At 61.8% G+C, this 11,840-nt stretch overlaps 3 protein-coding genes across 4 annotated transcripts in view; 2 read left to right on the top strand and 1 right to left on the bottom strand.

Annotated features, from left to right (window-relative positions):
- The first annotated feature begins 19 nt into the window (after positions 1-19).
- Positions 20-4,737, top strand: APEX1 (apurinic/apyrimidinic endodeoxyribonuclease 1). 2 transcript variants are annotated; one of them, XM_024203272.1, is made up of 5 exons: positions 20-86; positions 426-561; positions 823-1,010; positions 2,841-3,033; positions 3,317-4,737. In XM_024203272.1, the coding sequence occupies exons 2-5, from the start codon at positions 501-503 to the stop codon at positions 3,829-3,831; spliced, it is 957 nt and encodes a 318-aa protein (XP_024059040.1). In that variant the 5' UTR covers positions 20-86; positions 426-500; the 3' UTR covers positions 3,832-4,737. The 2 variants fall into 2 exon arrangements, with proteins under 2 accessions (XP_024059040.1, XP_024059039.1); XM_024203271.2 differs by lacking the exon at positions 20-86 and adding an exon at positions 97-167.
- Positions 4,738-7,787: 3,050 nt separating this feature from the next.
- PIP4P1 (phosphatidylinositol-4,5-bisphosphate 4-phosphatase 1) lies at positions 7,788-10,916 on the bottom strand. Its single transcript, XM_024203275.1, has 7 exons — positions 10,731-10,916; positions 10,185-10,375; positions 9,638-9,744; positions 9,166-9,271; positions 8,707-8,759; positions 8,268-8,358; positions 7,788-8,030 (listed from the first exon to the last, which is right to left on the bottom strand). Exons 1-7 carry the CDS (start codon positions 10,882-10,884, stop codon positions 7,887-7,889), a joined length of 846 nt encoding a protein of 281 aa, XP_024059043.1. The 5' UTR covers positions 10,885-10,916; the 3' UTR covers positions 7,788-7,886.
- A 295-nt stretch (positions 10,917-11,211) lies between these two features.
- The window catches only part of PNP (purine nucleoside phosphorylase), a 12,589-nt gene continuing 11,960 nt past the window's right edge, over positions 11,212-11,840 (top strand). Inside the window, 2 exon segments of the mRNA XM_026659229.2 lie at positions 11,212-11,289; positions 11,291-11,349. Of these exon segments, the coding sequence (XP_026515014.1) occupies positions 11,212-11,289; positions 11,291-11,349 (137 nt within the window).

The raw sequence follows: 11,840 nt of genomic DNA, 5'->3' as shown, positions 1-11,840 counted from the left end.
GGCGGGGGCTTATTGCGTGCGAGGGCTGAGATTGGCCAGGGAGGTCGGTTTTTATTGTGCAGGAAGGGCCGCGACTGGCCAGATAGGTGGGTGTTTATTGTATAAGGAGCTCTATGATTGGCCAGAGAGCGGGTGGGAATCATGCTACGAGGGCTATGATCGGCCAGGTAGGTCGGTGTTTCTTGGCCATGGGCGTGGGTGTTTATTGTGCAAGCAGGGCTGCGATTGGCTGGGGAGCAGGGGGTTTCTTGTGCAATGAGCTCTGTGATTGGCCAGGGATTGGGGAGACTAACGCAAGAAGGTTTGTGATTGGCTGGGGAGCGGGAATGGGCATTTGGCCTGTCTTCCCTAGTTCTCTGGACTGCTGGGTCTGTGGCCTGTACCCCTGATGCTGATTGCTTTGTGCCTGCCCGCTTCCCCCACAGGCTGCCCACAGGATCCTGTGGCTCGTGGCTCTGCGGTGTCGGCTCCTCAGCGCAGGGCCCAGCTGGTGGTGGGAGATGCCCAAACGGGGGAAGAAGGCAGAGGATGTGGACAGCGCGGACGAGCTCGAGGCCACAGGTAACCGCGGCCCCGTGGCACGGCAACCCCACCCTGCTCCCTCTCATGTGCTCCCCACTGCACTCCCCGTGGCATGGTGCCCCCTTCTGAGCCCCGCCCCAGTTCCTGCAGCATGGCGCTCCCCCATCATTTCTTGTGTATCATGCTAGGAGGGCTGGATGATCCTTTGGTTTGACCCAGTAGGGCCATTCTTATGTTTTTGGCACCCCCCCGGCTGCTCAGCGCCATGTCCCAGCTTTCCTTCTCTCTCCCTCTCCCCAGAGCCCGAGGCAAAGAAGAGCAAGAAGGGGGCAGCCAAGGGCCCCAAGGAGAAGGTGGTGGAGGGCCCCATCCTATACCAGGATCCGCCCAACAAGCTCACCTCCCCCAGTGGGCAGAAGTACACCCTGAAGGTCACATCGTGGAACGTGGACGGGCTCCGGGCCTGGGTCAAGAAGAAGGGGCTGGAGGTAGGAGTGGCTCTCCCAGGAGCTGGGCTCTGCCAGTCCTCGCTGGGCTAGGCAGCTCCTCCCCAGTTCGGACCACCCGGGTTGGGGCCCTGGTCTACAGCAGGTAGTACCAGGGTGCCAGGGGCTAAGGCCACTCCTACCCCTGCAGAGCCTGCCCTGTGCCTAGTGACTACAGCTAGAGAGCTTACAGCAGGGGGGGCTGGGAGCCAGGACTTACGGGTTCTCTCTGTGGCTCTGCCATTGACCTGCTAGGTGACTTTGGGCCAGTCCCTTCCCCGCCTTATGCCTCAGTTTCCCCACCTTTGCAGTGGGGATAAGGATCCTGACCTCCTTTGAGCTCTGCTGAGAAATGCTCTATCCGAGTTAGGGATTGGGATTTTTTCCCTGCAGAAAAAATCTTCCAGGTTTTGGGGGTGGGATTTCGCAGTGAATTTCATGGGTCAGATTTTCCACCTGGAGTTTGGATTCCCACGTTCACAATTTGGAGATTTTTTGCAAATCCAGAAATTTGGGATTTTTAGATTTATTCCATTTTCCTCTCCTGCTTTGTGCCTCCAAGTTGAGCACAGTGAATAACGGCCGGGCTGTGGGAACACTGGCGTGTGTTGGAAAAGTCACCGACTGTCAGAGACACAGAGCTTCTTAATGGCCCCTCCCGCGCTGCTGCCCCGGACTCCTAGGTCCCTTCGGCACTCACTAACTCTTCTTCAAAAGTAGAGACGTTTGGAAACGTCCTAGAATAGGAGAAAAACAAGCAATTTGAATCCTAGGCATCCTGTCTCTGTTACATTTCCATCAGTAAATGGGGATTGGGGCCGGGAGGGGGTGGTGTCCTAAATCTCCAAACACGTTTGCTTTTCCTAACCCAGAATGAAATTTTAACTCAAAATTGACATTCGTCATCCCCCAAATCCCGCTGGACAGGGGAAAATGTTGCAGCTGTAAAAAACTGAAGCAGTTAACGTAGGTTCATGAATGGCTGATTCTCTCGAGCTTGGTCCACAGACAGATTTGTACCTGGCTTGGTTCCAGTGGGATCGTTCAAATGGGTCTGAAGTCTGGAAAAGGTTTGGGGGTGAGGGCGGATAAGTAGCTGGGTATTGCTGGGGCCTGCAGGAGTCATATGACTCCGGGATGTAGAAACAGGCGAATCTGGAGTAGGTGCAGAGAGGTTATTTTACTTCTGGGATCTGAAGCTCGACAAATGCAGCCTGGAAATAAGGGGTACATTTTTAATAATGAAGGTGACTATTTGGAACAGTGTGCCAAGGGTTGTGGTGGATTCTCCATCCCTGGCAATTTTGAACAGCTCTGCGCTAGGAATTGTTGCAGGGCAGTTCACCAGCCTGTGCTATCCAAGCAGTCGGATGAAATGATTCCACTGGCCCCTTCTGGCCTTGGATCTGTGACTGTCCGTAGCGTGGAAGCGGTTTTACTGGTCTGAAAGTGCTGTCGCTGGTCCGGCTGGTCCCCAGCAACCAGCACCAGAGATCCATGGCCAGGGGCAGGGAGGACGCGTGTGCTCCGAGGGAAGGGATAAGCCGGAGGGAAGTGGGGTGGAGCAGGGGGGCAGGATACCTGGGTTCTCTTCCTCATCCTATGAGGTTCCCAGAGAAAGGGATCCGGGGGGTTCCTGACAAGAGGGGGGGCAGTAGCAGAGTCGGAGAGCAGTGGGGCATCTGTGACATCATGTTCCACCCAAGGAATGGACCCCAGGAATCCTGGCTCTCATGCCCCCCCCAACCATTAGCCCCACTTCTCTCCCAAGGCTGGGGAGGGAACCCAGGTCTCCAGGCTCCCAGCCCCGCTGACCCCGCTCTCCCCACACAGTGGGTGCGTGAGGAGGACCCCGACGTGCTGTGCCTGCAGGAGACCAAGTGTGCAGAGAAGCTGCTGCCCCCCGAGATGCGGGAGATGCCTGAGTACCCCCACAAGTACTGGGCCTGTGCCGGTGCCAAGGAGGGCTACAGCGGGGTGGCTCTGCTCTGCAAGACTGAGCCGCTCAGCATCACCTATGGCATCGGTAGGGACCTGTCCCGACCCCCAGCCTCTGCCTGCTGAGCCTGTGTTCCCTGCCCACTGTGCCCCCTACCAACCTCTGCCTGCAGACCCCTTTGCCTGCTGCCAGGCCCTGCCTGCCGATCCCTCTCTGCGCCCCCTACAGCCTCAGCCAGGCCCTCTGGCCTTTCCCCTTGTCCATGCATCCCCCCACACCCATGGCCTTTTCCCTTGATCCCTGCCCATGCCCCCCATGCCCAGGGCCTCTCCCCTTTGCCCTCTGACGCGCGCCCCGTGTCTCCCGGCAGGTGAGGAGGAGCACGACCAGGAGGGCCGGGTGATAACGGCTGAGTTCCCCTCGCACTTCCTGGTGACGGCCTACGTGCCCAACGCGGGCCGGGGGCTGGTGCGGCTGGAGTACCGCCAGCGCTGGGACGCCGCCTTCCGGGCCTACCTGAGGGGGCTGGATGCTCGCAAGCCCCTGGTGCTGTGCGGGGACCTCAATGTGGCCCACGCCGAGATCGACCTGAAGAACCCCAAGGGCAACAAGAAGTCGGCAGGCTTCACGCCCGAGGAGCGCCAGGGCTTCGGGGAGCTGCTGACAGCTGGCTTCACCGACACCTTCCGCCACCTCTACCCTGAAACGCCCCATGCCTACACCTTCTGGACCTACATGATGAATGCTCGCGCCAAGAACGTGGGCTGGCGCCTTGACTACTTCCTGGTTTCGACGCGCCTGCTGGGGGAGCTGTGCGACAGCAAGATCCGCTCCCAGGCCATGGGCAGTGACCACTGCCCCATCACCCTCTACATGGCCCTGTGAGCGGGGCCGGGGGGGGAGCCATACAGCCCGATATGGTCCCAACACCCCTGGGAGCGGGGTAGCCCATGTAGCCTGATATGGCCGACACCCCTGTAGCCATGTGAGCAGCGTGGGGGAGTGTAGGCCATACAGCCTGCTATGGTCCTTGTGGCCCTATATGGCTCTGTGCGCGGGGGAGGCCATACAGCCTGATATGGTGCGAACACCCCCGTATAGCCCTGTGAGCGAGGGTTGGGGCCATACAGCTAGGTATGGGCTCAACACCCCCTCTATAGCTGTGGGAGTGGGCCCATACACCTCTCTATGGTCCTGTGTGAGGTGGGGGGATCCATATGGCCCTGCCCCCTCTCTCTGTAGTCCTGTGAGCAGGGTGGCCTGTACACCCCTCTATGGCTTTGTGAGCAAGAGAGGATTGAGCCCATGTGCCCCTATATGGCCCTGTGAGGCCAGGGGGAGTAGAGGGAAAGGGCCCCCCACACCATGATCAGGGGTGACTTCCCCCCCAAAATGAGACCTGATTCAACCCCCCAACTTGTGGGCCCTGGTGCAGTAAAGCGCAGAATATCAGCAGATCCCTCCCCATCCCAGAGACCATGATCCCCCAAACTCAGCCCTGAACCCCCAAACTCACCCAGTGACACTCCAGTCCCAGAGGCCAGGAGCCCCCCCACAGCTATGAGCAGAGCCCCCTGAACTCATGTACCCACTGAGGGCCATCCAAGCAACCCCCCAATATACCAGCCTCCCCTCTTGCTGCCCTCCATCCTAGCCTCCAGAGAATTCCTCACCCCAGGAACTATTTTTTACCTGTAGAATTAAGCTGCTGCCTCGCCTTGAAACCAGACCCCCATTCTTTGTGGGGGGCCACAGAGCTGCGAGGAGCATTGATTAAAGGCTTTGAAAGGAGATGCTGTGTTTCATCTCGCCCGGGGGGGAGTGAGGTGGGGCTAGGAGACATTCACCCTCACGCTGTTCCTTGGCCTTTCTAGCTGGGGTCCCCCCGGGAGGCAGCTGCGAGTGAAGGGGGGCTTTGTGGGGGGCAGAGATGGACTGGGGTCCCTGCTGGGACATCACAGCCTAGAACAGAGGGATCCCTGCAGACACTCAGCTTCCAGTTACAGAAATAATGGCTGGGCAAGGGGGAGCTGCCCTCAGTGTGACCGATGCTGCCTGGGTCTGCAGAGAGCCTGAGCCCACTGATGGGAGAGGGAGAACTGTTCCATGCATCTCAATGGGGTGTTCCATCCCATCCCCACTGCTCTGGGGGAACCCCACCAACTCCATGCCTGAAGGGGGGGTTTGGGGTGCAGCAAATGGGGTGAGCAGAGCCCTCCAGCTCCTGGGGAAGTCATGGACAGGGGTTGCCTTAATCCATACGCAGCTGGTTTTGCCACACATGGGCCAAGAAGGAGTTGGGGTCCTACAGAGGGACACCCTCAGGGGGCCCCCACATCTCCAGCAAAGGGGTGGATCCAGCCCTGGCCAGGTGGAGACACCAGCCCACCTACAGGACACTTCTCTCCCAGGACTCTTGCTACACACCCTGCCTCTCCCACCCCCCAGAGCTGGGAGAGAAACCAGGAGTCCTGGCTCCCAGTTCCCTGCTGTAACTACTAGACCCCACTCCCCTCCCAGAAATCCACATCCAAGCCAGGAGCAGGAGGCTCTAGGGGGTGCCAGCACTCAGGGCACTGATCTCCAATCAGCCCCCTAGCTGGATACCTCAAACACCTTCAACCACTGTCAACCTAGGGGGCGCAAGCCCCATGGCAGGGGACCAGCTGGCTCAGGGGGTGGGGAATGGGACATGGGGCCTTTTCCCTTCTAGGGGGTACCAGCTGAGATCAGGCCTCACGGTGCGGGCTGGCTGGCTCAGGAGTACATCCCCCAGGTGGCTGTTCTTTTGCCCCTGTGGTATAACAAGCCGGTGGGCTCTCAGCCTGGCAACAGGACCCACAGACCCAGCCCCCCCACACCCCCCCTCCCCGGTCACCGTGGGGCAGAGCGAGGGAGCCAGGCGAGTGGGTGGCGTATGGAATCTCTTTATTTACACTGTCCGGGCATCCATCAGTCAGGCCGGCCCTCAGGGCTGGGACAGACTCACGGGGTTAAAGTAACGCTGCACGGGGTGGCGTGGGGGAAAAGCCCAGGGCTGGATTTAAATAGCTATGTACAGGGGAGTGGTCAGTATGTACAAGCCAGAGCAGCGGGGGGCCCCAGGAAAGGGGGTGAACCCCATGTCCCACCCCCCAAAGATCCCTGAAGAACTGAGGCCGGAGACGTTCTGTTCTCCCTCCCCGAGTGAGAGGCCGGCCCCAGGCACCGCTCATCACCAGCCCTCTGGGGAACTCACCCCTGGTCCCCTGCATCCCACTGCCCCATCCCACTGGGGATCCTCAAACCACACACCAGAGGAGGCAGGGCCCAGCCAAGGGAGCCGGTGCAGGGGCATGTGGAGAGGGGAGGAGTTGGGAGCAGGAGAGGGGGTTGAGTTAGGATCACACCCCCCATGCAGCAATGGGGGCAGCGCTCTGCTCCCCAGGCTGCAGCAATCAGCCCAAGGGGAGGTCAGGGGCTGGATGGGAAGGAGTGGCCCTGTGGGGGAGCTCAGAGGCATGCTGGGAAGGCTCAGGGCCCCCACGCAAGGGGGTTATTACCCATTGGCTCCCCCCCACCAGGAATGTGCAAAGAACCAGAGCAGCCATGGGGTGGGGGGGGAGGGAAGAGCAAACCCAGAGCAGCTTTCCCCTGGGCATCAGAGACAGTGTCCCCAGCTGCCCCTGCCGGGGGGAGGATCAGGGCAGGGGCTGCTCCCCACCAGCTACCCCACCCAAATAAAAGTGCCCTAAACAGAGCAGGGGCACAGGCCTTTCCCTTCTAGGCGGCGCTGGCTCCCATCCGGCCCCAGCGCGGACACTAGCTGGCTCAGGGGGGCAGGGAATGGGACATGGGGTCTGTTCCCTCTAGAGGGCGCCAGCTCCAATGTGGCCCCAGGGCAGAGGACTGTCTGGCTTGTGGGGAGGAGGGGCATGGCTGACAGAGCACAGATCAGTGGGGTGAACGGTGGCCTAAGAGATGACCCCACCATGAAGCAGCAGTGAGCTGAATCCTTCTTATCCCCCTCTCCCCCGGTGTCAGCTCCCCTCCCCAGCGGGTCCCATCCCCCCCCAGAATGTATTTAATGCCTCCCCGCTGTGGGGCCCCCTCCTGCCCCACTTCCCTGCAGGCCAAGGGGGTGCTGCGCATGGCAGTGCCCCCATCAGGAGGGACATGGGACCCCCAGTGACTTAGCAGCCATGGGGGCTTCCTTCTTCCCTCTGGCCACCTCATCCTGGATGGTGGGTCGCCGCTCCATCAGCTAGGGTCCCTTGGGTGCGAGGGATGTCAGGGGGGGAGGAGGAGGAGGTGGAGGTCCCAGCTCCATAGTACAGTGTCCCTTGGGTGCGTAGGGTATCAAGGGTGATGAGTCCCGTCTCCATCGTCCAGTGTCCCTTGGGTGTGTGGGGTTTCTGGGGTGGTGGGTCCCAGCTCCATCGTCCAGTGTCCCTTGGGTGTGTGGGGTTTCTGGGGCGGTGGGTCCCAGTTCCATTGTCCAGTGTCCCTTGGGTGTGTGGGGTCTTCGGGTTGGTGGGTCCCAGCTCCATCGTCCAGTGTCCTTTGGGGGGTGGGGGGAAGGGGGTCCCACCTCTGTCGCCCAGTGTCCCTTGGCTGGGGGGAAGGGGGAGGTCGGGTCCTATCTCCGTCACCCAGTGTCCCTTGGCTGGGTGGGTTCCCCATCTCCTGTGTGGTGGGTCCCAGCCGAGCCACTGTAATCCAGCTCCCTCTCGGGTTGGTCCAGACAGAGCTACCATAGTTCAGCTACCCTCTTGGGCTGGTGGGCCCCTTGCCCTTGAGACCACCGCAGCCGCCTCCATTGGTCACGTCCCATGGGGGTCTCCTGCTCAGGCTCCGGCGGGATGGGAGGGGAGCAGAACCAAGGCGAGAGGCACAGGAGCGGACCGGGGGCTGGGCAGAAGCTGGCTGAGATGGGCGGGGCTCCCTGCGGCAAGGGTGGCTCAGGAGAAGTTCTGGACGGGGTGGCTGACTCGCATGCAGGCCCAGTACATGGCCCGGCCTAGGCACAGAACAGCCAGGAGAATGACCAGCGCCCAGGAGGCGTAGATCCCACCATACCGCCGGGCATGCTTCCACGTGCCGAACTGCGCAGAGAGAGACAGCAGGGTCAGGGTTCCAGCTCGGCTCTGCTTGGGGAGGGGAGGGTCTAATGGTTGCGGGAGGGAGGGGTTTGGAATCAGGACTCCTGGGTTCTATGTCCAACAGGCCCTTCCCCACTCAATGTCCCCTTTCTCCCAGGGCAGCACAGAGACTCAGACACCCTGGGCAGTCCTAAGGCTCCATCAGCATGGCCCGCTCCCCTGCCCCGGTCACACACTCACCGCTAGGCCTGTGGCAGCTACAGCCACTAAGACACCCAGGAGGAGGCAGCAGATGCATCTCTTCCGGGGGTACCTGCGCCCGATGGAGGAGCTGGGGGGAGAGAGTCAGAGTCAGACATGGACACTCAGGAGTCCTGGCCCCCTGCTACATTAGACCCCACTCCTCTCCCAGAGCCAGGGAGAGAACCCAGGAGTCCTGGCCCCTGGCCCCATTCCTCCCCCAGAGCCGGGAAGAGAATCCAGGAGTCCTGCCTCCGAGCTCAACCACTCCCCATGCCCTTAGACCCCACACTTGGGCCTTGCTTTCACAGCCCCTTCCACTCCTCGGCCTCCCAAGCCCATATGGGCCCAGCCCCACCCTCAGGACCAGGCCTCTCTCTGGCCTGTAGCTGTGGCCTGGGGCAATGGGTCTCACCGTGGGGAGGGGCAAGAAACTTACACTTTGCGGCAGTGCGGGCAGCGGGCTAAGGTGCGGTCTGTGAACTCTGTCCACTGGGAGAATAAGAACCAGAGAGAAACACACATGGGATGCCCAGCCTCCTGCTCTACCCACTACACCCCACTCCCCTGCTAGAGCCACAGCCAAACCCAGGAGTCCTGGCTCCCAGCCTCCTGCTCTACCCACTAGACCCCACGTCCCTCCCACAGCCAGAACCCAGGAGTCCTGGCTCCCAGCCTCCTGCCCTACCCACTATACCCCATTTCCCTCCCAGAGCTGGAATAGAACCCAGGAGTCCTAGCTCCCAGCCACCCCATCTCTACTCACTAGACACCACTCCCTTCCCACAGGCAGAACGCAGGAGTCCTGATTCCCAGCACCCCTGCTGAACCCCACTACACCCCGCACCTCTCCCAGAGCCAGGGACAGAACCCAGGAGTCCTGGCTGCCCCTGCTTACCAGGAAAGTATTCTTGCAGTGCCCACAGATGACCCGCACTCCCACAGGCTGGGGCTCAGGGCTCAGGGGCCCTGGGTGCACCGGGCCCAGGTTAATGATTCTTTTGCTGCAGCAGGGGAGAGAAAGCAACACAGATGAGACGGAGCCCTGCCCTGTCCTAGGTACCAAGCCAGGCTGTAACCCAGGGACCACTGGTGCCCTCTGGCAGGGGGCACAGGTGGTGCCCAGGAGGTTACAGGGATCCCCGGGGTCCAATAGCTGCACACTAATTCACCACATGAGACATTTGCATGGCTGAGAGCGAGGGCGTTGTGTCTACACTGGAAGTTGTGTTCCTGAAGCGAAGGCTGTTCGGGCACAGACAAGGTTTCCTCCCACTCAGGAACCCAGGGAAGTGTCACCCAGGCCCAATGTGCCCTCGGTGCCACCCCCCCCCCGCCCAGCACGGTAGGGGAACCCCCCCGTGGCTCACCAGTAGGGCCGGGGGCAGGCGATTCGCTGGGACGTCACCTTGCAGATCAGCAGGCAGTTGCAGGGACATCTCACATACTTCTTCCCCGGGGGGGCGTTCTTGATTGGCTGCAGCAGAGACAGAGAGGAGACCTAAGCCTGGGGGGTGCTGGAGGCCAGGACTCCTGGATTCTATCCCTGGCTCTGGAGGGAGCACAGTAAGCTCAGACCTTTTGCTCCACTTCCTCTGGTCCCAGCCTTGGGGTCTCCCAGCTCCAGCCAGATCCTAAGGGGGTCTTCAGAGCTGAGAATTGTCATTCCAGCTCTACAGAATAACCTTCTTCCGACGCCACCTGCCAGGGGCCGACAGACAACCCCCAAATCCCTCCCATTCCTGGTGGCCCCCTCAGGGGCACCAGCTAGGCTTGCTGGAAAGACAGAGACAGGCATACAGCATGGGAAGAGGGTAGTGGGACCTCACGAGGAGGTTAATGGGGATCCAGCCCCCCCACAGGACACCTGCGAGATCACCCCAGCCTGGCCCAGCCCCCACAGGGCTCCCGGCTCACCGTGGCCTCGTTGCAGACGCTGCACTTGACCACGTGCTGGTGCATCTTGCCCTCCACATTGATCAGGCTCTGGCAGACACGGCAGGTGATCATGGGGGCGCTGCCGCTGTCGGGGCTGGCCATGGGTGAGTAGGGCGGGGGGTCCTCGCCGGGCAGCACAGCTGGATGCCCTTCTGGGAACGGTGGGAAGCCTGGGCGAGGGAACCACAGGCTACAGCCACCCGCAAGCCAGCCTGCCCTAGGCCCCTTAGCCACGGCCACCTCCCCAAGCTCCTTCCCCAGTCCCAGTCCCACCCTCCAGCCATTAGCTCAACTCAACAAACCACATAGCTCCTCCCAGTTCCCTTAGCTCCGCCCACCGAGCCCACTAGCCCCGCCCTGGCATCTGCAGCCTTCCACAGCCCCACCCACGAAGACCCCAGCCCCGCCCACCGAGACCTCTAACCCCTCCCCAGAACCTATAGCCCCCACAGCCCCGCCCACACACCCCCTCCTCACACGCCCATTAGCCGCGCCCCTGCGGGGCCGTGGGGCGGGGCCGCTCACCATGGGGCGGGGCCGGCTTCCCTGCCGCGGGGCCCCCGTAGGGTGGGAGCGGCGCGGAAGGGACAAGCCCGCCAGGCCCGGCCAGGGCCCCGGGAGCGCCCGGCTCGCCAAGCTCCGCGGGCAGCAACGGGGAGCGTTCGCCATCCCCCGACATCGCCGCTTCCCGGCTGCCGTAGAGCCCGTCCCCGGCTCCCCGCAGTGACGTCCTGGGTCACGTGAGGAGGGCGGCCTCCTATTGGCCAAGAGTCGACTGGGTAGCCGTCATGTGACGCTGGCGTCACGTGAGCCCATACCATCCTCTCATTGACTGGCGGCGGGCAATTCCCAACACGTGACATCAGTACTCCCCGCCTATTGGCTGGATTAGTCGCCCTCCTCATGTGACCCGAACTGGACTCCCTCAATGGCTCGACCAACGGCGCCTTCCTCCACGTGACCCTGGAGCCTTCTCTTACTGGCTGGTCCCCGCAATCAGTCCCATATGATAAAGATGGCATCCTCTGATTGGCCAAGCGCGTCAGCACTTTCACGCCTCCTGATTGGCTGGGCACAGCAACTACCCCCTCCCGCGACCCCGCCGGCCCCCGCCGTTGGCGGGCACCCAACTCGCCCTGCCCATGTGAGTCCCCACCAAGCCCCGCTCCCATTGGCTGTTCCACTTCGCCCTCCAGGCGCAGTGCGCCTCGCTGGCTGTTTCCCATGTCAGTTGAGTCGGGCCCCGCGCCGTCCCTTTTGCCATAACCCCCTCCCCCTAGCGCTGGCCCCACCCACTACCTGGCAACGACCTTCCTTATAGCCCCGTCCCCCGCAACTCGGCCTGTGGGGCGGGACTGAGCCCCGACCGTGGCTTTCCCGTTCCCTCCCGTAATTCCCCCCCCCATTTCACTTCCTGGGAAGCATGTGGCCCCGCCCCCGAGCCCCCCCCCGCGGGGGCTTTCTGCTGGCGATCTCGGGGGGCTGAGAACCGGGGGGAGGGTCGCTCCAGCGCTGGGAGAGGGCGAACAATCAGGAATCGGGGGGTGGGGTTTACAGCTACGTGTATAAGAGAAAGCCCCGAATATCGGGAGGTCTGGTGACTCCCCGACGCCGGGGGGCTGGAAATGGGGGGGG

This window comes from Terrapene carolina, unplaced genomic scaffold (genome assembly GCF_002925995.2).
Source record: "Terrapene carolina triunguis isolate 2854851 unplaced genomic scaffold, T_m_triunguis-2.0 Scaffold612, whole genome shotgun sequence".
NCBI classification, from domain to species: Eukaryota; Metazoa; Chordata; order Testudines; family Emydidae; genus Terrapene; species Terrapene triunguis.
The sequence above is the reverse complement of the archived record's forward strand: the minus strand, read 5'-3'. Positions and strand labels throughout refer to the sequence as shown.

Bases quoted from the DNA above. Each gene is read 5' to 3' on its own strand.
- APEX1 (XM_024203271.2), top strand. From the start codon at position 114: ATGATTGGCCAGAGAGCGGGTGGGAATCATGCTACGAGGGCTATGATC. The intron at 168-425 runs GTAGGTCGGTGT...CTTCCCCCACAG, and splicing joins CGAGGGCTATGATCGGCCAG to GCTGCCCACAGGATCCTGTG. The intron at 562-822 runs GTAACCGCGGCC...CCCTCTCCCCAG, and splicing joins GGACGAGCTCGAGGCCACAG to AGCCCGAGGCAAAGAAGAGC.
- PIP4P1 (XM_024203275.1), bottom strand. From the start codon at position 10,884: ATGTCGGGGGATGGCGAACGCTCCCCGTTGCTGCCCGCGGAGCTTGGC. The intron at 10,376-10,730 runs GTGAGCGGCCCC...TCCCTCGCCCAG, and splicing joins GAAGCCGGCCCCGCCCCATG to GCTTCCCACCGTTCCCAGAA. The intron at 8,031-8,267 runs GTGAGTGTGTGA...CTCTCTGCGCAG, and splicing joins TAGCTGCCACAGGCCTAGCG to TTCGGCACGTGGAAGCATGC.